The sequence below is a fragment of the Dermacentor albipictus genome, chromosome 2 (assembly GCF_038994185.2).
Source record: "Dermacentor albipictus isolate Rhodes 1998 colony chromosome 2, USDA_Dalb.pri_finalv2, whole genome shotgun sequence".
NCBI lineage: Eukaryota > Metazoa > Arthropoda > Arachnida > Ixodida > Ixodidae > Dermacentor > Dermacentor albipictus.
The window spans coordinates 118,823,211-118,846,694 of NC_091822.1; the positions used below are offsets into that span (position 1 = coordinate 118,823,211).

Sequence of the window (23,484 nt, forward strand, 5' to 3'; positions counted from 1 at the left end):
CCTCTATCAAACCTAATCCAGCTCCATGGTCACTAATCCACCTTAATCACCCTAATCCATCCTAAACAGTCCTAATCCCCCTTTATCAGCTACAATGCACCTTAATCTCCCTTCATCCACCTTAATCCACCCTAATCCTCATTCATGCACCCTAATCCACGCTGACCGGTCTTAATGCCCTTTCATCAACCCTTCACCTGAATCCACAATAATCCGCCTTAATCCCCTACCACCCACCTTAACCTTTATTCATGCATCTTAATCCTTAATACACTCTAATCCACCTTAATATTCTTCAATACACTTTAATCAACCATAATCCTCCCTAATCCACTTTATGTCAATCACTAATGATTCATTAACTTGGGTAACCATTCTCTTATACAGGGGTGGACGTGCTTTGGGTCACCTCTGGCCTTCCTTGGGTCGCGTGATACTTCCAGTTTACAACACGACCTTGAAACATGGAGATCTAAAGGCTTAACGCCTTAAAACTTAAAAAAAAACTCAATGTTGACTAGCTGACGCTCATCACCTGCAGGCCACGGGTATACATGCCCCTAATTTTTTCAGGGCACAAAGCAGAATCTATAATGCCGCACTTCCGACTGAATAACAACAGTTAGCGACGTGCGAGGTGATGCAGCCGCCCCAGAATATTAAGCATACTGAGGACAACCGCAACAAAAACGCTGGTGAGCAGGTCAGAAGAATGAAAAAAAAATGCTGCATTATGGTATGCTTTGCTACGAGCTGTAAGACGCCTCAGCTCGCAAACAACGCTGTTCTTTGTAGGAACAAAGTTCTTTCAGCCAACGTCATGCAGCCACTGTTTCCTGCGCAAGCCGTCACGCTTTCATTGTGGTATCATAAATAAGGCAAACCATCTTCAGGCTTCTTGCTGCAGTTATATGCGCAACAGCCTGGCATAGCGCTAGCACATAGAGCAGGAAACACAGCGTATACGCCGAGCTAAAGCGCCGAGCCAGCAGTGCTCAAGAGGAAAATGGCGCGAACGAAAAAGAAAAACACAAGCAAAACTCAAGATCGGCGCGTTTCCAAGGGCAACGGCAGGGAGACCAATCGTCGTGCAGAAAAACGGGGGCAAAACTGGTTGCCAGGGGGGGGAACACGCAAGGGGCGAGGAGGAGGCGAGGAGGTCGTGCGGCGGCGGCAGAGTTCAAAGAGTGTCGCTACTTTCAAATTATCAAGGGGCTTTAGCTGCTAACACCACCTATCAGCTGGGACACTGGGCACAATATGGAGCAGCCTCTTCCTCTTTGGCTTGGGGTCGGCAGAGTGCACTGACTTGTCAGCACTCTCTGCAGGACTGTCTCGTGAGAGGCTTCAGAGTGGGGCACCAGGAAGGACGAACACAACCATTCAACCACACCACAATTCGCATCACTGTACATGCAAATGATTAGGTGTTGGTGTCCAGCATGGCGGGCAAACATATTCGCACAATATCCTGTCATGGTGAGTCGGACTTCGGCGATTCGTCAGCGCCCATCAGCACATTCTATTGATTGTAATTCGGCTAGCTGGCACTGGTGTAGGAAAGGCGTAATAAATGCCCTTTTTGATTGTTTGCACTACTATGTTGTTGTTTCTTTGTCCCAAGGGCACATTTTGAAACCTCACAATCCACCTTTTTCATGGCGCGACAGTGCATGCATCCTACCCTAGCGGATTAGTTGCAAAGGGACATTTTGGAAGGGACGCGCATGCGGCCGTGCAGCCTGATATTAGGGGAAGGTCCTCCCCCCCCCCCAACAAAAAAAAATTCACACAGATGCGCATTACAGCAAGCACTTGTGCCGTGTACCGCATTGGAACTCCACTGATATACAGCTCTATGTAGGTGCGGTGTCGAAAACGTGCGTAGCGTAAAACTGCAACTACACTTCAAAACAGAAAGTGGCCAGGGCTTCGTACGGACTGCTCCATGAACCATGTACAGTAGTTGCCCCCTTTCACTGATGGCAAGCAAATTTGACGAAAAGCCCCTGCGTTACACTTGGACGACAGTCGCTTTGAGAGGTTGGGAGTTGGGACCTTTGTGGCAGTTTGCCACACTTTTCTGAGCAGTCTTCCTTCGTACTGGATGCAGCTGCACTGGCGCCGAGGACATTCAGCAGTGCCAGCGGGGGCCGTCAGGGAAATTATGCTGAAAGCCGTCTCAGCGTCCCCCGAGCCAATATGCAGATGGATGGCAAAGCACACGTGGAAAGTGTGTTTCGTGGAAGTGAGTGGTGGCAGTGGGTCCTTAATTTAGGTTGGAAGAAATTTCCGCTTGATGTGGCTTTTCAACCTATGTCGCAGGGACCGGTGAAAGCAAATGCAGTCAAGGAATGTATGCGTCTTTGTTGTAGTTCTTTGACCTGGCTAGACCAAGATCTTAAAAATGGGCATGCGAGACGAAATAAGGAGTTGTTTGGACGTAGCCTGGCCGGAAGCTTTGCTGCGAAAATAAACGCTGCCCTTCACCAGATGCTGGCTCTTTCTTCACGTTGCCAGCGTGCATCAAGGGGCATCATCTCGGACCACCGAAAACCATGAACATCCATTCCTAACTGCGACAGTTCAAGAACACCACGTTGCTGGCAAAGTCTTCTAGCGGTGACAGCCCCCTCTTGCTGGTGGTGGCAGCACGTGCCTAACTTCGCATACCTTTTGAAGGTGCGGTAACACTGAGTAGATACGAGACAGACAACAGACTGATGCCAACGACTGGCCAACTATTCAGCACAGTGTGTCACTGAGACCATTTTATCATAATAGGCTGACAATGATTTAATCTATGGGCGCAAGTTATCGTAGCATGACGGGCTTTCTTGTCAACGGCACTGACAAATCAGCATGCTGGCCACGATCGCTCGACCGAACCCTACATGATTGACCGTCGAATTGACAATGCAATAGCCGCAGCACCTTTGCTTGTATATATTAATCCCGCCCAGAATTAGTCGAAACATGCTTTCAAAGATGAAATACACATGCTTCAGCACTTTCAAGCCGTGTGCACAAAGTTTGAGTTAATGTTGGTCCTGTTTAGCGAAGGTTGGCTTAGGCCTGGCCCCGCCGAGTTAGTGCACCTGCTACTGGTGGACCTGAGCTTAAGGACAAGCAGTTATGATGAAGGAAACTGATCTCATAGTTCAGTTGTGGCCCTATAGGGATTTGATATCAACTACTCTTTACTTCGCACGGTGCGTACATAATAAGCGGCAAGTGGCAACACAGCGCTGTGCCAACATCTCTAGGTCACTGTTCCCGAAAGCTGCCAGTCACATTTGCAACGTAGATGGTTAGGTCTGTACGTGTTTTTATGCTGCCACATTTCCGGAAGCTTTGAAGCACTGTTTCCTCTGCGTCAAATGGGAAACAAGGGACAGTGCACTCTGTACAGCAGCATAAACAACCGCCTCGCTCAGTTACCAATGGTGTAAGCGATGGCATTCGCATTTTCGTGAGAGAACTATATGGCCTATAAGAGAGCAATTGTGCTGAGCACAGTTTTCTCTAACAATACTTTATGGCAGTTGCAAACTGCAAATATGATGAAGTTACAGAAATGGGAGAATCAGTAATAACAGCCCATAATATATGTGTCTAGATCCCAGTTTCTGATGTTTAAGGGACTGGGCCGCTCATACTGACTCATCTCAGGGTGGAACAATGTGGCTCATATGTGCAGGTATGTATGTTTTGCTACGATTTGACATTATTTCATATCAGCGATGAGCCATTTCCACAATATCCAAAGCTGACAATGATCTGTGGCTGTAGGTGTCGATGTAAACAAATGTTCCACTTTGGCAAATCCGACGCGGAAGGCTATGCTTGAAGACTTATTGAATATGCAAAATATCTAATGGAATGTGTAAACAGAAAACAAAAAGCAAGGTGCAAGAGCAGACATCAGCGACAACAAACTCCAAGGCAGCCAGGTCGGCAGACGGAACGCAGCGTGCCTTTATCAGCCGCACTGTTAGCAGAACAGCGCACTTGGGCCTGCTCACCCGATGGACCATGAGTGCTACATGGCTTCCAGGAATTACGTGCTGCCCCGCAGAAGCCATTAATAATTATTCACAACCCACAAAGTACCCAACTGACGTGCACTCAATATGGGTGCAGGCACACAAATCAACTGGCAAAAGCCTCGGCACCCATCCAAAACATTTCAAGTGGCATGTGGCAGACAGCAGCACAGGAACAAGATAAAGGCAGATTCATATGAGGCATTCATTCAAATTCTTACGAGGAAGCGGCTTCTTCTTGCAGCAAGCAAAACATGTACACATCTAGTGACATAAACCAGTTTTTTTATGAGATGCCAAAAGAGCAGAGAGAGAGGCAAAAAGTACCTCTGAAAGTCGTTTTCGTCAATAGGTCGTACATTATCTGGCAGCGGCTTGTCCGGGTCTTCCTGCAGTATCTGATCACACTGGAACTCTTGCATACGCTGAAACAGCTGCTGCAGGTTCTTCTTGCGCTGCTGCAGCTGGCACCACTGCATTACCAGAGAAAAAAGGGGAGCGCATGAGTGAAACAACTGCCTCACACAGCAATCTTTTGTCCTGACAATGAAGCAAGCAGAAATGCAGCACTAGCTTCAGCATGCACTGGGCGTTATGTGGTGTACCCATCCCTAGGATCATGGTGGTTCTTGAAAACCCTTGAATATGCAACTGCCATTTTCAAATCCTTGAATTTTACTTTGGCTAAGCTTAGCGGACTGTATTCTTGCATGTCACCATGAGGGTTACACAAGCCAAGAGTCAAGTCAATCGGATCCAATTAGCAGCTTTGTAGCAGGGAGAGATCTCGTTTGGGGTGGCTGGTGACGGTTTATTCGAGTAAGGCTCAGCAAGCAATTTATCATTTTGTATGCAATGAAAAAAATGTTTCCTCATTGAATTTTTTTCTGCAAGAGCTACATATCGTACTTACTCGAATCTAATGCACCCCCCCCCTTTTTTTTTCATTAGGAGGGTACAAAAATAGCGTACATGACACATTAGAATGACATACGACCCTAAATCTGCACTACCATATCACCATCAGAATTTCAAAATGGCCAACTCGCACGTGCTTCGAGCCTAGCTACAGCAGTAGCTTTCTCGATGTACTGTAGTATGTGCTGTAGAAAGCTACGGCAGTAGCTTTCTCGATGTGCTGTAGTATGTGTGCTCAGGTTAGTGCACTGTCTGTCTTCCCGGTCTTCCCGTTTTCCACATTTGCTCTATGAGCATGGAAGTGCCGACTGCTCTTAAGGGCCAGCTGCAGTGCAAAGTTTTGCCAACCCGTTGTGACTGTGGAGGCAACATCCCGGGAGCATCGCCGCCAACCTCTAGCCACAGCGTGACTAAGTCGACTTTGTGTCAATATCAATACGCGCATCCTCCACTCTCCGTCGCTTCAGCTAGGATGAGTTGTGACTGAAGGAGTTCGACGAAGCAGGCTTTGTGCGCAACACGACAAAGCGGGCCTGATCTCCTATGGGCGGGGGAGCTGCCGCGGGAACGCCGACGGACACTCCTTCCCACGCACCGACCAAGACGCAAGACAACGCGCTACCCGGAACAGCTCCCGAGTTCTACGAAGCCCCTCTGACGTCGGCTCCGGACCATCGCCCCTGTGTGTATGCATGTGTGTGTAAACCGTGCCGTGGAGAGGCGGCTAGTTTGCGATGACTAAACGAACGTTCGCATAACCTCATATCGGGAAAGGACCGAGTGTTTAAAAACCGCTGTTGTGCGGCTGCTCAGGTCACTCTCTCTCAAGCAGTCATGTTAGACTGATGTACTTTCTCAAACAGTCATGTTAGACTGATATAAATACTGTAAATAAACCCATATTTCTCGTTCTCGATGAGAAGCAGTCCTTCCCTTCATCAACGTCCTCAGCGTGGATAAGTTGGACGACGGCATGGGCCAGCTACCTTCTAATTCATGCCCGACTCCAATCTTGACAACAGATCACGAGCGATGGGATTGAGCCCCCAATCCTGACAACTGGTGGCAGCGGTGGGATAGCCTCCAAATGCAACAACTGGCTGACAGCGGTGAGATGGACTTTGCGACGTGGTGCTGTGACTGCGGTGAGTGCTTGGTTCTTGCTTTGACTCTCTAGGCTTCATTTTGTGGTTGTTCTGTTTAGAACAGTAGGGAAGCAAGATTGTTGATTGTTAGCTAGGTTGTGTTTTCCTAGCTAGATTTAGAAAGCAGGACCAAGGCAGTAAAGCAGCAATCATGGAGTTAAGGACACTGCTGAGAGACGAATTGTTGATTGTTGGTGAGGAACTTGGCTTAGATGTACGCAAGGAAATGCTAAAATCGGAATTATTGGAGCTAATTGCCGAAAAGGCAAGTGAGGAAGAAATTGAAATGGGGTTTGAATTTCTGAAAAAAAAAAGAGAGAAAAGGGACATAGAAAGAGAAGAACGGGACAGAGAACAGGAAAGAGAAAGAGAAGAATGGGACAGAGAGAGAGAGGAACGCGATAAAGATCGCGAGTTAAGAATAATGCAACTTGAACTTGAAAGCAAACGTCTGGAGTTGTCTCAAGGAAGTGAAGGCGCTCTGGGACGATCAAGTGAGGCAGAATCGTACCGCATGGACAGGCTATTAAAGCCATTTGAGGTCGGGACCGACATAGGCTTGTTCCTAAGCAATTTTGAAAGGACTTGCAAAAAATGAACTTTGGCTCGAGTACATGGCCACAGCGGTTGCTGTCTATGTTGCCGTGTGAGGCGGCCGAAGTAATCGCCAGATTGAGTGCACAGGATGCATATGATTATGCAAAAGTTAAAGCTAGTCTCCTGAAGAAATACCGCCTTTCAGCCGAAGCTTTTCGGCAAAGGTTTAGGAGCACAGGCAAGAAAGATAGCGAGGGGTATCTGGAGTTTGCATATAGCTTAAAGGTCAACCTAGTCGAGTGGCTGAAAAGCGCGGATGCGTACGACAGCAGAGACATGATCATAGAATGCATGTGTCTAGAGCAGTTTTACAAAACCATCCCCCAAGCTGTGAAACTGTGGGTGCAAGACAGAGGGAATGTAAATACTGTGGAAAGGGCGGCTGAATTAGCCGAAGAGTACACAACCCGTAGAAAGTTGAGGACGGTCGAAATGGACCGCGGAAACCATTTCCGTTCAAAAAGGGTTCGCAGACTAGACGATCGGAGCCTGTAGACGTGGAGGAAAAGCCCGCAGAAAAGAGCGAGGAGAAACTTAACGGGGAAACCGCACAAAAGGAACAGAAAAGAAAATTCGAATCTTTTAGGCCGATCCGCTGTTATAAATGCCACAAACTGGGACACATAGCTGTAAACTAGCCACCAATCCTGACACTGCAAAGACATGCCGAGTTCATCGCGATGCAGCAATTAAAAGGAAAGTGATAAAGTCTGCAGAGACGGACGAAAATCAAGCTGCCTCATGGGCATTTAGAGTTCCCGAAAATTGCTTGTGGGACTGGTGCAAACAGGAAAGGTGTTCTACTCCGCCGGCTGGTGTGTACGGTGCAGCTGCGCAGCCCCTACCTTGAAAGTGATATGTGATGGAGACAGAGTTTACACATCTCGGCGCACCGCGCTGTGTTCTTGTCGCTTAGTTCATGTTGAAGCAAGAGGCTGCACAAAGGTCAATTCGCTCGCTCCTGCTACCGCGCTTCCTCATTCCAGTGTTATGATGAGTTTCATGGTCAATGAGTGAGACATGTTCATGTTTGCTTGTGCGCATGTAGCACCATGTTTGTTAATTTAGTAAGCGAATGTTTAAAAGTCCATATGGCTGATAAAAGTACTATCCTTATTTTAATGCGACAGCGTTAAGGAGCTCGTGTCGCAGGAAAGCCGGTGTCGTCGGCGTTGGCCGTGAGCGAAAAATCCCTGAAGGCAATTTATAAATAAAAACAACTTGCAAGATGGGCTGGGTGGGAATCAAACCAGGGTCTCCAGAGTGTGAGACGGAGACACTGTCACTCAGCCATGAGTTCGATGGTTCAAAACGGGAAAAAAGCGCCTCTAGCGAATGCAGCGTTGCCTTAGAAACATGCCGTAGAAAGTTATACGGCGGTGTACATAAGTAATTATGAGCATGTAAATTACAGAAGTCGAAGTTAAATGAGTAGCGAAGTACATTTCCGCTACATTTCTTGTGCGTTTGGCGCACACGCAGAGCCATCTTGTGGCAAACACAGAAGACCCCCCTCCTCGCAATGTACAGCGCTGCCTCGACAGGTGGCACAACACTCGCCCGCTTCTCCCCTTCGTCTCGTCAAGAGCATGCCGAGCGAATGAGTGGGCGGTGCGAACGGGGTGCGTTAACGCTATCATGTTCCTCTTGAAAGCGAAGCTTGAACGTCCTCCAATTTTTTCGTATAGCTGTTTACTAATTTGCCATTGCACTCGATGCTTCACCTTTCGGGTCAAACTGCAACTTTTCTTTATTTATCGTAACTTTAGTGCATCGGGAGTAAATCTTTGTTTTTCCAAATGAGAGAAAGTTGTATTTCTATACGAAATAATGAGACGTGCAGTACTGTAAAGGAGTTTCTTTAGGTCATAGCAAACGGGTGCGCATTACAATAGAGGGCATATTTTTAATTTTTTTTTTGGTCACAGAAAACGGGTGCACGTTACATTCGAGGGCGTATTACAATCGAGTAAATGTGGTATGATCTGGAGTGGCTGTTTAGATCAGTCACTTTCAGAGATACTATCCTATAATCTTTGTTTTTCCAAATGAGAGAAAGTTGTATTCCTGCATGAAAGAATGAGGTGCGTGGTGCTGTAAAGGACTGAAGCGGCAGCAGCATCAGCGTCGCATGAGAATTATGTAGATGCTCACATCTACACGAGGCGCGAGCGGCTGGCACGCTGCGGCACGGGCTAGCGTTCCAAAGGATTTAAAAAATGCTACGCTAGGAGATCGAGTGTCGGTTTTTCCTCTCCTGCGAGAGCCCGAGACTTTACCAGTCTACGTGGTCACTCGTCACCACAGGACTTTTCTTTTTTTTAGGTCGCGGTAAACAGGTGCGCGTTAAAATAAAGGGTGGGGGGGGGGGTCTTCTTTTTTTTTAGTCATGGAAAACGGGTGCGCATTACAATCGAGGGTGCGTTCGAATCAAGTAAATATGGTACTTTGAACTCTACTATTCCCAAATGAATGCACTCTTTAAGGAGATACTAAAGGCAAGTAAAAAAAATTGGGTAAGCTGCACTAGGGAACAACCGCAGTGGGGTACGTGAAACATCATGTACATGTTGCAGATGGTGTATGGGTCCCAAATGCAAAGGAGTTACGTAACCAAGTACACAAGTTACACTTTTTAACGCATTGGGTACTTTAGCATGCAATTAAATGTAAGTACACAAGCAATTTTACATTACACTCCTTTCACCATTGACGAAATGTGGCTGCCGTGGCTTGGACTCAAGCTCCTGACTTTGTGCTTAGCACCAGAACACCGCAGCCACTGAATTACCATGGCAAATATAAAGGTGAACATTAAATTAACATCTCAATGTTTGTTTTTTGACAAGAGATGGATTAGGTGCAGGTGAAGGAGTCGCACAATGCTGCCGCAACTCAAATCATTAGCACCAAGCAGGATAATTTACACTAACTATTACACAATACCATGTTCTTCCAAGCCCTACTGCATGCTGTCAGTGCAAGAGCAAGTAGGAGAAATGAAATGGACGAAACTGCCGACAAACTGCATGAATGCAAAGCTATGACATTATGAAATACGCAAAGGCAAATTGCAGACTTCATCAGCACCTTTTCATCCCACTTGTAGACTGTCCAGAGGTCGTTAATGTTGAGGTCAGGTTCCACGTACTCCTTTCTGTAGAAGGCAATAAATGGAACCTGCAGCAAATTAAGAATAAAACATTTTCAAAATTTGGTTTTCCCGGTGAGTTGCTACACAGAGTAACAAGTAAATAAGAAATTTACTTTTGCACAAGTTAATAAGATAAAACAATGTATGCGGTTTTAATACTTAATGAAGGTAAATGGCACATTCCATCCTAAAACTTTAATATGACAATATAATGTGCACAGCACAGTCTCAATTAAAAGCCGTGCATGACACACCAACTACGTGTCCTTCGATAAACAAGCACTAGAACTAATTTCCATCCACAATAGCACTGCACTTCAGAAAATAATTGATTCCACATGAGCTTCTAACCTAAACAAATGCCACAAACCACTACACTTGCCATAATTTAACATGTAAACAGCGTCTCATTTTACAATGAATACTCATCCACAGTTTGCATGTGAGAGAGAGACAAACCTCAAAAAGTTGATTTCTCATGAACTTCAGCGCCTCAGCAATCTTAGCAACAGCTGTCACACTCTTGCGGCCTGCAGGAGGCTGGTGTCGACCTGCCAGATCAGAAGCAGCAGAGGACCCCTTGGCACCTTCATCAACAGATGACTGCACCGAGATTGTGGGGTTCCCGAACGCATGCTTGTAGATCCACTCAGCCTCGCGCGCAATTTCTTCCTCGGAAGCCGACGTCACCGGCACTGCCCGTAGTTGGAACCGTTCAGGCACATCTGTCGTCCGTATTTCATTATCCCGATCGGTGAAGTGGCCCCGCTCCAGCTCAACTGGTTCGTACACCTCGAAGATGCTCTTCTTTGTCTGGCGCTTGCGTGACGTCTTCTTGGGGCGGGGGCGAGTCTCCCCTTCCTCTTCTTCATCCTCATACTGCAGACAAAAAGAAAGGAAATGTGAAAATTCTCATCAGCTTGGCCCAACAAAGCAGGACATAGGAAACTGATGAACAGAGAACTTCATTCCTGCAATTTCAGTGCTGCATGCTCTTAATTGCACTGCTTATATGCTTTAGGCTAACTGTGTACTTAGCTCGCTGCTGCACATGGCAAGCTGTATGAGCTTCTTCAATAAGTTCAGAAAAGCCAGCAAAGCAAACATTTAGGTCTACTTCCCACATCCACTCGGCTATTTCTTGGCGAAGCTTAGTTTTTGTTTATTTTATAAAATCTTGCAGATCCACAGGACTGAGCAGCGGAAGGGAACACGAAAATCAAACATTAAACTATGATGATAAAAGAAAGCACAAAGAAAAATTTGCATTAAACCAAGTGTTACATTAAACCAGGACTTCAGTACTGTTCTTGTTCCCAAATATTTATAAAGGTTGACTCTTTTTCAATAAACATAGTACATCTCTCCTACAGAGGCCGTTAAATCTACACTGCAATACAAGATGGTAAACAAGAAAGCTCACATTTCTGATAATAATTCACACTGCCCCATTGTACTCTACCCTACATCTTATTTCTAGCAAATATAGTCCAACAGTAACATGTTTTATATTACAGAAAATTATATGTCATTGCTCTGGCACTTCTACAATTACTACTCCTGTACATCCCAAGCTCTGCATAAGTTATAAAATGCTTCAGTAACAGCATTCTTACAACGTACTAGCTATGCACAAAGCAAGTTCATAAAGATACCGTAAAAACCGGAATATAGGTCGACCCCAGATTCTTTTTTTTTTTTAACGGGAAAAAAAAACGGCATAGACCAGCAAAAGATGACCGGTATATAAGACAAGGGTCAATTTTATGTCGCGGATTTCTGAAATAAAAAAGTTCTACCTATATTCCAGTTTTCACGGTATTTACAAGTGTGCACAGAACAAAATTTCTTGACAGAAGCTTAAGTCCTCAAGGAGGAAAGAAAGATTCACCTCTTCCTCTTCCATTTCTTCATCGTAGTCGTCCTGGTACTTGGAGAACTCGTCGAAGTCAAAATCAACACCGAAAATGTCCTGGGCTTCCTGCAAGGCCCTGGAATAGCAAACCAAATTTCAATGCCCGATCATCACCACCAAGTGAGCCTGAAACAAATGCAAGATCCCAGGCATGCTTCCTAGAGCACCCCCTCAGTTGGATACACTAATTTTGGAGCTATACTCACTGGTCAGTATACTTGATATGCCTCTTCTTTTTTCCTTTTGTGATGGGCTGGCCGTCGTCATCGACAATGAAATCATCGGGATCTAGTGAGTATGAACAAAGAAGCAGTGTTTTACAAGCTCATTTAGAATACAAAAATTGACTGTCCTCAATGTCCTGAAACTATGCCTACGGTATGAGAGCAACTGCAGGGAGGGGGAGGGGGCACTGTACCTAGTTTTTGACTACTAAAGTATTCTTTAACATATGCACCACATATTAATGCCTGGAGCAAGTGAATGACAGGAAGTTAACTTCCCCACAATCTAGCCATAAAGCCAGGAATTTAGGTGAGCATGTAATCATTGTACAAAGATTAAACAACGCACTTTCAGTCTGGCAAATGCATCCAAATGAATCATTGATGTTTTTTAGCGTTCTTTTTCTGCATCTTGTTTAATACAGCCTGCCGGATAATTCAACCAACTTTGTTGGTCCATTCAGGGTCGAATCAACAGAAGGCAACTGAACAGTGTCTACCAAGTTGACATGTCCAAATTCCCCGAGTTTTCCAGGTTTTCCCTGAGTGCCTTTGCGAAATTCCCTCAGTGGCATAGAACTTCGTTTTATGTCACTGTTTTATGACCATGCCATCGAATACTGTCACTCTCTAGTAAGCACGTTAAAAAACTTAACCTAGTTAGGATAGTAAGGATTAGTGTTTATTTTATTAAAAAAAACAGAAGGGACGGGTTAATAAAATGCACAGCAAATAAGATATCTTCGAAAAAAATGAAGCCTGTTGCAAACTCAGTCGAACATTTTAAAATATGAATAAAACGGGATGCACACGGAAGCAAATATTTTCACATTTGAGCTATTTCTATCAACTGATAGCAAGCTGATTGGTTTGAGGCCTTAGCTTTGTCACAAGTGAGATTCTCTCTCAGCAACTGGAAAGTCAACCTGAACTGTCCTGGCATACTCTCAGCCCATCCACAACGCCTCACGATTGCGTTTCATTTTGGTTTGGATGAGGGCACCTGCATCTGGGCATCAGCTAGCCCTTTGTTTTTTGAGCTCCTGCTCCTTTAAAGAAGCGGCACCATACTTCTTTCCTGTTTATTCCTCAATGCGTCTTGCGTTCTTTCTCATCCTCCTTCCACCGCACATTCGCTACGCAGACCATTTGAAGCATCCTCTTGGTCAGTTGTACAGTCAGCGCCTGATTTTTCGGACTCCCTAGAGGCCACGAAAATGTCCGAAAAAATTATGTGTCTTTTACTGCCTGAGGGCTGAAATTGCCACAGGCATGTCTGAAAAAGCTCTGAAGCACGGTGCTCGTACTGTGACAGGAGACAGTTGGTGCACGTGTGTATAATTAAGGAATACATACTGTGTAGCTTGACAATGGCCCCTTGCCACGCTTAAGCTTCACTGCGTGACATTACTGTATTGAGGCTAAGCTGACTTTCGGGAACCTGTATTATGCAAAGCACTGTGCTTTCCGAGCTTCGAAGCCATTGGCGAGGACCACAAAGGCGGAGTCGGTGCCATTGCTGACAGCAGAGAATTCTTTCAATAAAAAACACGGAACTGAACTGCAAGAAGCAATAGCGAACATCAAACCAGCGAGACCTTGCGTTGCCAAGGTGGTGGCTACCGTGACAACGGCTGCCAGCAGATCTGCATGCGATAGCCGGTTCGAGGCGGCGATAATCAAAATAGCGGCGGTGGTGGATTTGATTAATGGAATTTCAGACCTGCAGTCATAACAAAAAGTCTGGAAAATCAAATGGTGAAGGGTTCTTGCATCCGAAATTTCAGACGTTCTTATACATTGAGGGATACGTGGCGGTGCCGCGAAGCCGTCCGAATTATCAGGCATGTCCCAAAAATCGGGCGTCCGGAAAATCGGTCATTGACTGTGCACTGGCAACTCCTCCAGCCAACGACATGGCGTCAAAGACGATTCGTTACAATTCCTCTCTGTTACTCGAGCCAGCATTACCATGAATTTCGTTCCCTTTCAATAAAATTACAGCTAATTTTCCCTGATGGCAGCACAAATTCCCCGTGTTTTCTCTGAGTATTTCCAGACTATTAAAAATCCCCAAGAATTCCTGATTTTACCGGTTAGTAGACACCCTGGAACTACATTACGCACAAAGCACAGGTGTCACTGTATCATTTCAGGGATCTGCTGACACAAACATCAGTTCAAACATACAGATAAAATGTAAACGCTAAAAGCAGCCAGCGTACCAGACTCAAGCTCGGAGCCCGAGCCCTCCCTTTCCTCCTCTTCTCCCTCTCCTCTTTCTTCTTCCTGCTCAGCAGGTGCCTCCTGAAACACACAATAAACTCGATCATGCACAACCATCCCCTACATCCACAATTGGCCATAAACGATGCTAAAAAGTTTTTTTACAAGCAGTTTTTTTCCCCCTACTCACAGCATCAGATCCTTCAAACAGCTCATTGGCAATGGCATCACGATTGGTGCTGTCCTTGCTCTCTTCGTTGTCACTTTCTTCATCCTCTATTCTCCTCACACGCTTGAACTTCTTTTTCTGCAAAGGGAATACACAAACAAAAATACAGGCATTAGCCAAAATGAAGACATACCTAACTAGAACACAAACTCACAAGCACTGCGGTAGGAAAATATATTCCACTTAAGGACAACGTAGCATGTGTTTCTCATTGCACAGATGAATGAATATAGTACAATTGCTGTAATAACTTCAAGGCAGACTGCAGCCTCACCTACAACATTAGTGAGACATGCAACTGACTCAAAACTCATTAAGGTCTTCTTGAAGCACTGCTCTAACCAGGGTACATGTGGTTTAAGAAAATTGAAGCAGGTACAAACAAATGCCTATGGCATGATACTAGAACCAATAGCGAGAACAAAGCCATCAAACGCCAAAACAAACATCAAAAACCTGATAATCATGTTCCACAACAAGAAAAAAAAAAAACAAGAGCTGCGCATCAGCTCTAACTTACCCTCTGCACTTTGACTCCTAAGTTTTCCTCAATAAGATCGTAATCTTCATCTTCTAGATTGTCGTCGAAGTCATCTGGAAAACAAGACAAGTTAGTTGCATCATCCTTGCATAAGCCCGCAATTATGAAACCGCGATCTATGTCACAATGACTCAGTATCCTACCGTGATGCCGCCGTTTCTTTTTGCCTCCTACATCATCGTCCGAGTCCTCTTCAACTTCTTCCTCTTCATCATTGATAAGATCCTTCATCTCCTCTCTCAACCTCTCATCATCTAAAACAAGCAGAGAACATAAATATGTCAATCTGTGATTAAAAAAATGTAACATGTAGATGTTCAAATATTGAAAGCACCCTTTTAACATAACTAGGTCAAACTGTATCTAAAATTGCACAAATTTAAAATGAATAACTCGTGAACATAGTGCAATGATAGAAAGAGTGTCCCCTTATGGAAAAAGCAAGCAAAAGGCCATAACTTTGAGGCTAACACAATTGTGAAGAAGCCAGTATTCCTACCACAAGCAAAGAATGGGAAAACAATAGGCATAAATACAGCAATATATTAATCAGAGATCGAACAAGAGTACATGATAGTTTGTTTGAGGTGGACAAGATGATGTGAAGTTGAGTAGCCGAAGTATTCTGCAAAGCAGGTAACTGCTTGTCTATTACCATAATAGAAAGAATAAAGGGGAGAGAAATGCAGTGGGGCTGACAGATAATTATACAAAGGACCAGGTTAGGAATACAGCAGGTATAGAGGACTATGGAAACACAGTGCCAACCTACTTACAGACCTCTGGGAAAGGTTTTTAACCTGGTGCAGACAAAATCTGCTTCATGATCATGATTGTGGCAATTTGAGAAATAAAAGGATATCATACCTCCTGGTCATCCAATGGAAGCAATACAAAATGAAAACCCATGCTTAGTTTATAGAGAACACGTTTACCTATAGCTAAACATATAGTTAAGCATAAACTTAAACACTTGCAATAACAATGTCCAATATTGCAAACACTGTAGTAGCAACAACTTGATTTGAGCGAGTTCATTTCTTGAATATAACTTGAAGCAGCACGAAGGGACGCCTGTGCGCATACCTGTCGATCCTAATGGTCTTTGTTGTGTTCTCGACACTTTATAAATGGCTGGTGCTCCTCAAATAAACTTTAGTTAGCAGTAAGGACGAGTCCTGTCCTGCTTGCTTTCTTGTTGATATCCTCGTCCTTTTGCACTGCTTCAAGTTATATGCAAACACTGCCGACGTGTCTTGGAAAGGCCACTACAAGCATCCACCGCACAAGTTTCATTGTGCTATAGAACCATTAAAAAATATAGTACTCCACATAATTTTATCAAAGAGAAGATTCTGTTGCAATTCCTTGGATGTGTTTTATAGCCTCATTTGCAAAGAAATCCAAGCATGAAACACACTTTTGTCATCTATCTGCATGTCTATTAACCTGCCTACCATCTTCTTCCTCCTCTTCTTCCTCATCATCGTCATCCACTAGTGGGCGTTTCCCGGTCACCTCCTCATCCTCCGACTCCTCGGCCTCGCTCTCCAAGAAGTCTGCCATGGCCGGTGGCAGGGATCTGCAGTCAGAAGCAGACCAGAATACTACATAAACGAACAGTCCACAACTTAAGTGCGACATTGTGCATAATCGACAGGGACAGCCCAATGCAAGTGGCATTCGGTTCTTAGTATAGGAAAAGAAGGCCACACACAGACTGCCTTTCCTGCATAAGCCGCAGCTATGAATACAACTGGTGACATTAATCTTAAACTAAAACTGAAACCACAACAGAATTACAACATACCATAAACCTACCAAAGAAATTATTTACGTGCCTCACTGTTGCACACAATGCACAGCAACGTAAGAAAAACCATTTCACCTGCATCATTAAAATTAATATTCCGCAATGACAGAAGGCGAGTTAGATATTCGCTTCACGTAAATTTTATAAGCGTTCATCAGCAGCCTTTCGAATCACAGGTAACATGGCAACCTGCAAACTGTTTAGACAGAAATGACTGATCTTTCCATTCTGAGAAAAATACACCCATAGTAAACTAACAGTTCTGGCACTTTCATAAACTGTTAGAAAAAAAGCAGCAAAATGGAAGCTGTAAAAAAACTGCACTCTATCTGCAGATAATAGTTAGTCTGAGACTACAGGTGTGCAAGAACATTTTCTTACTGCAACCATCCCTGTTCTCACACTCATGATGCAAAGCCAGGTCATACCAAGTTTTCAGTCCATAGGACAGCTTGCTTATAGCCATGCACAGTCCCAGGCACCCTATACTTCATTCATGGCAATACTATAAACAAACCCCTAATGTATAACCCGTCACACACCCAAGTGATGGGTTTGTAAACAAAATGGCACACTTGTCTGGATGAAGCATCTCTTCCAAGTGCACAATACAAAACCACCATCGCAAATAACACCAAAACCTTCCTCTCTAAACTTACCTGCCCAAGTCTGCTACTTGCACAGCACCTCACTAAGCATGGCTACTACTGTTTGTCCCTTTTTCTTATTTGTTTCACCTCTATCTTTTTTTACAATCAGAATCTATTACAGCATTAATGTGGCTAAGGGAGCATAAGATTGCCCTTTTTCATATTAAATAATATTTGCATGATCTCATGCTTGCAGTGCATTAATTCATCAAAAACCAAAACAGCTTTAAAACAAATGTCCTCAACATGGTCAGTGTCCAAATATTAAAAATGACAATGTTTAATATGCCTGGGGGGAGCCGCCTGGCTCAGTCTGCTATGCCACTCATTGGCACCTTACCACTAATAGCTACACCACAGTAAGAAGCAGACTCTGTATTGAATAGTTATGGCTATTATAATATATAAAGCTTGCTTCATTTCAAGCATGGTGGTTACTAACCCACTTAATTGTTCATATTCTTGCCAGAATTTATAGGATCTCACATGTGCTCTCGGGAGTTTCCTTCCCCCCCCCTTTTTTTGTTTCTTTTGTATAGGCAAGCAATGCATGCTCTCATAAACATTGAGAGCTTGGTTGGGAATGCCCTAATGTCATACACCACCAAATGACATAGAGAAAAGGTGACAGGAATGAGTTAAAGTAGGCTCAAACAGCATGTGTTGGTACTACGCACACTGCGTGACTCTATATATCTATTAACTCCATAGGCAGATTAACACAGACTGATACCTGGGTTTGTAACCTTAATGATCCAAGACACAACTGTCCAAGATTTTCATCTGTACGAGAAGCCATGCTCTTCCACCAACAAATCAAAAATTACTATCCCTACTCTCATACAGCAGCAACATGACTAGCATGCAACACCATACTTGTGCTGCATATGAAATCCACTCCAGTTTGGAGACACATCAACACATGAATCGGCAAGCTCCATTTTGTCCCCACTGCGTTTTGACAGAACTGAGGCTTCTGGCTTCAATTAAGCACGACAAACGGAAGCACAAGACACAGACATAGGATTTGCCCTCCCAGCGGAATAATGGAAAACCATCCTGAACCTAAGGTGACTGAACCCTCAAGGTACCAGGACCACTCCTGCCCCGTCCAACTCCAATGACAATAGTCGTTTGAACAACCCACGTGCTTGTCTCTTCCGCAGACACTGCGATCGGAAGCCGTGCTCTATTCGCCGTTGAAAGCTGCCTGCACTGATCATCTTGAAACCACACACATTTAAGTAAGGTAGCTAGAAATATGCGTAGTGTCAATACGTAACACGCTCTTTCTTTCAAGGCACCCGATAGCATCGATTAAAATGCTGGGAAACACGAGAACGACCTTGTATAAAAATCGGAAATGTCGTTTCTTCAGAAAATATGTCGTCATGCAGCATAAGATGAACGCGGCAGCAGGGTATCAAGCCAAAATATGCTGTCAGTTCCAGAAATGACAAATATGACAACTTCAAATGTTACACGGCGCACATGGGTTTAGATCTTCTTTGCCAGTTATAGAAAGCAAGAAAGCTTATATTCAAGAACCGACTAGCTCGTGCGAGAAAGACGGACAGGTGATTTAATTTTACTGGTTTACTTTTCATTACATTTCCACGGGCTTCGCTTCGAGACGCCCTGCACGAAGCAGGCGTGCATGCGATAGTCCAAGAACGATCACTCGCTTTTCTGTACGCGTATGCTCCGATGAAACAAATCAACCTGTGAAACAGCCAACGCTGCACCATAACGAAAGGTCAGAAAAGTGCCTTGATGGAGATCTACAACAGTAACACCAAGTTGACCATGAAGAACCACACAGAATAAGGATAAAGAAAAAAAACTGACACGGGCCACGTTGCCTATGTCGACATGCTGCCCAATTACAGCTGGTGGGCGGCATTCATTCTGTATAAATCAAGAACAGTCGATTAACTACATCTAAGCGAAAGAAGGAATTTTTTTACGGTTTTAATGAGCGTCAGGCCTAGGATGGAGCCGCACTTGTAGCTGGCACAACCAGCGGTCATGAGTTTCACCTTGCGCGACACCGTAAAAGGAACTCACCGGAGGCGTCAGATATTGGCACTGGGCTTGAAACTTTATTATCCTTAAGTGTGCGTTATGTTTCTTGGCAAATATTGGCAGATACCGTAAATGCACGCAAATTACGCAGTGCTTCAAAACAGCGCAGAGCGTACGAGGGCGCTCAGGGCGTTTCGATGAAGAAGACGATGACGCTGTGTTCTTCGCGATCATCCTGCATCAGTTTCGAAACCAAGTTGCTGCACGTAGCGCTGTGTTAAACAACATAAACAGTAAATATTTTATTTATTTATTGTTAATAACAATATTTTTATCTTACCGTTATAGCAAGAATATTACACATGTTGGCATTTAAAGTTTCGATTTCACTTTTCAGCTGCCAGCAATCACCAACCGCCTCGTCAAACTGGCAGTTCGCTTGATGAGAATAAAGTAATTAGTGGCTCCTCCACACAGACACACAAAAGAAAAAAATTGAAAACATAGAACTAAATTGTGTTCAGCAACTACTGCGCACCCTCTAAAGAAGATGGCAGCGAAAGAGTGACGTCCGTGCAGAACACGTTGTTAATTAAATAATCAGTGTTGACATGCACGAATAACAATGCAAAAATTCAGTGGTGATATAGCGGTAAATGTGAGAGGAGTGGGTGCATTACGTCGCACCTCTTTTAGGTCTCGTATTCATGATTTAAACCGCGTTCATCCCATTGCAAAGTGTTCATAGATGACCTCACATTCGATACACGCCCTGCCTCTTCGCGGAGCGAAGTGTATAAGGTGCCACGAAAGAATAGAAAAGTTAAGAGAGAGCTCTTGTAAAAAAAATTACACCCTTTGGGGCTTATCTTGTCCCCAAACAATAATCGTCACTTGCCTCGCTTGCGTTTTCTCTTTTGAAAACTCGGTGCTCGCTACTTTCCTGTCGAGAATGCTGTGCCAAGCCGATCGATAACGCGCAAGCCGTTCGTGATTAGGAAGTACCGGGCTTGCAGCGTTAAAGAAAGGAAATGCGGGAAGACAGATGACGATTATCGTTTGGGAACAAAATACAACCCAAAGGGTGTAAACTTCTTTTAGAGTGAGTAATCGTCATCTCTCTTATCCGCATTTCCTTTCTTAAACTGTGCGAGCCCAGTACTTCCAAGTCATGAACGGCACGCGCGTTATCAGCATGACAGATCATTCACGACAGGAATTAAAGTAGCGAGCACACACTCTAAAAACAGTTTGCACCCTTTGGGGTGTATATATGTCCCACAACAATAATCGTCATCTGCCTTGCTTGCGTTTCCTTTCTTGAAAACTCGGCGCTCGCTACTTTCCTGTCGAGAATGCTGCGTCACACTGATAACGCGCATGCCGTTCGTGACTGGGAAGTACCGGGCTCGCCACGTTAAAGAAAGGAAACGCGGGCAAGACAGATGACGATTATCGTTGTGGGACAAATATACACCCCAAAGGGTGCAACTGTTTTTAGAGTGCAGCGTTTTCACTCTAAGAACAGTTTACACCCTTTGGCTTGCCCCTTCTGCCACACAAAAATAATCGTCATCTGCCTTGATGCGTTTCCTTTCTTTGTCGCTGCAAGCCCGGAACTTTCCAGTGACGAACGGCACGCGCGTTATCAGAAGAGGCACTTCAAAGGGTGTAAACTGTTCTATGCTGATAACGCGCGTGCCGTTCGTTACTGGAAAGTTCCGGGCTCGCAGCGATAAAGAAAGGAAACGCATCAAGGAAGATGACGATTATTTTTGTGTGGCAGAAGGGGCAAGCCAAAGGGTGTAAACTGTTCTTAGAGTGTTCAAGAAAGGAAACGCAAGCAAGACAGATGACGATTATCGTTGTATGACAAATATATTTCCCAAAGGGTGCAACTGTTTTAAGAGTGCGATGTCAGGCTGATAACGCGCGGGCCGTTTATTTGTGACGTATACTGAAAGTACCGCGGACGCGCAGCTTTAAGGGACACTAAAGTGAGAAAGGATTTTTATCTGTATTAGTATATAACCCTTCCACAACGCCAGAAACACCCTTCTTAGAGCGAGAAAACGCTTCGTACGCTAGAAAAGGGGTAAAAATAACAGACAGGTGGCGACAATGCTTTGAAGTTCCCGCACCAGCCCACCGTGACGTCATGGATTTTTACGGCGTCTGCTACACTCTTAGAAAAATTTACACCCTTTGGGGCGTATCTTGTCCCACAACAATAATCGTCATCCGTGTTGCCCACGCTTCCTTTCTTTAACGCAGCGAGCCCGGTACTTCCCCGTCACGAACGGCATGCGCGTTATCAGTGTGACGCAGCATTCTCGACAGGAAAGTAGCGCGCGCCGAGTTTTCAAGAAAGGAAATGCAAGCAAGGCAGATGACGATTATCGTTGTGGGACAAATATACACCCCAAAGGGTGCAACCGTTTTAAGAGTACACTCTTAGAAATATTTACACCCTTTGGGGCGTATCTTGTCCCACAACAATAATCGTCATCCGTGCTGCCCGCGTTTCCTTTCTTTAACGCTGAGAGCACGGTACTTTCCAGTCACGAACGGCATTCGCCTTATCAATGTGACGCAGCATTCTCGACAGGAAAGTAGCGAGCGCCGAGTTTTCAGGAAAGGAAACGCAAGCAAGGCAGATGACGATTATCGTTGTGGGACAAATATACACCCCAAAGGGTGCAACCGTTTTAAGAGTGTACACCCTTTGCGGCGTATCTTGTCCCACAACGACACTCTACACTCTAAGAACAGTTTACACCCTTTGGCTTGCCCCTTCTGCCACACAAAAATAATCGTCATCTGTCTTGATGCGTTTCCTTTCTTTATCGCTGCGAGCCCGGAACTTTCCAGTAACGAACGGCACGCGCATTATCAGCATAGAACAGTTTACACCCTTTGGAGTGCCTCTTCTGATAACGCGCGTGCCGTTCGTCACTGGAAAGTTCCGGGCTTACAGCGATAAAGAAAGGAAACGCATCAAGGCAGATGACGATTATTTTTGTGTGGCAGAAGGGGCAAGCCAAAGGGTGTAAACTGTTCTTAGAGTGTAAAAACAGTTGCACCCTTCGGGGTGTATATTTGTCCCACAACAATAATCGTCATCTGTCTTGCCCGCGTTTCCTTTCTTTAATGCTGCGAGCCCGGTACTTCCCAGTCACGAACTGCATGCGCGTTATCAGTGTGACGCAGCATTCTCGACAGGAAAGTAGCGAGCGCCGAGTTTTCAGGAAAGGAAACGCAAGCAAGGCAGACGACGATTATTGTTGTGGGACAAATTTACACCCCAAAGGGTGCAAACTGTTTTTACACTCTAAAAACAGTTTGCACCCCTTGGGGTGTATATCTGTCCCACAACAATAATCGTCATCTGTCTTGCTTGCGTTTCCTTTCTTGAAAACTCGGTGCTCGCTACTTTCCTGTCGAGAATGCTGCGTCGCACTGATAACGCGCATGCCGTTCGTGACTGGGAAGTACCGGGCTCGCAGCGTTAAAGAAAGGAAAAGTGGGCAAGACAGATGACGATTATTGTTGTGGGACAAATATACACCCCAAAGGGTGCAACTGTTTTTAGAGTGTAGAGTGGATAATCGTCATCCATGTTGCCCGCGTTTCCTTTCTTTAACACTGCGAGCCCGGCACTTTCCAGTGAAGAACCGGCATGCGTGCTATCAGTGTGACGCAGCATTGCGAATAAAAAATGCGAATCTTAAAGGCTATGCTTTTGCTGGTTTAATGCGGGTGAAGCAATTTTGAGAGCCAGAAAGACATCATAGACGTTGGGTTTTGGGCACCGCTTATTACCTTTTGTTTATCACACGCTTTGTCTTTTATTGAGTAACAGTGAAAGTTTTAAGCGTCTCTTTAAAAAGTATCAGCTGTGTAATATTTATCTGCTTCCACGCAGTTGTTTCATGCGCATTTCCTTGTCGGCGTTGCAGTCGACAATCTCGAAAGCCGCGCACATGCAATCACGCTGGCGC

At 44.8% G+C, this 23,484-nt stretch overlaps 1 protein-coding gene across 1 annotated transcript in view; it reads right to left on the reverse strand.

Moving 5' to 3' along the window:
• The window catches only part of Spt6 (transcription elongation factor Spt6), a 94,652-nt gene extending 74,967 nt beyond the window's left edge, over positions 1–19,685 (reverse strand). The window contains exons 1-11 of the mRNA XM_065452599.2: positions 19,526–19,685; positions 16,453–16,577; positions 15,139–15,249; positions 14,975–15,048; positions 14,416–14,532; positions 14,225–14,306; positions 11,982–12,063; positions 11,752–11,851; positions 10,320–10,739; positions 9,797–9,886; positions 4,374–4,519 (exon numbers count right to left, since the gene is read on the reverse strand). Of these exons, the coding sequence (XP_065308671.1) occupies positions 4,374–4,519; positions 9,797–9,886; positions 10,320–10,739; positions 11,752–11,851; positions 11,982–12,063; positions 14,225–14,306; positions 14,416–14,532; positions 14,975–15,048; positions 15,139–15,249; positions 16,453–16,561 (1,331 nt within the window). The 5' untranslated portion in view covers positions 16,562–16,577; positions 19,526–19,685. The remainder of the gene's footprint in view (positions 1–4,373; positions 4,520–9,796; positions 9,887–10,319; positions 10,740–11,751; positions 11,852–11,981; positions 12,064–14,224; positions 14,307–14,415; positions 14,533–14,974; positions 15,049–15,138; positions 15,250–16,452; positions 16,578–19,525) is intronic.
• Between the last annotated feature and the right edge of the window lie 3,799 nt (positions 19,686–23,484).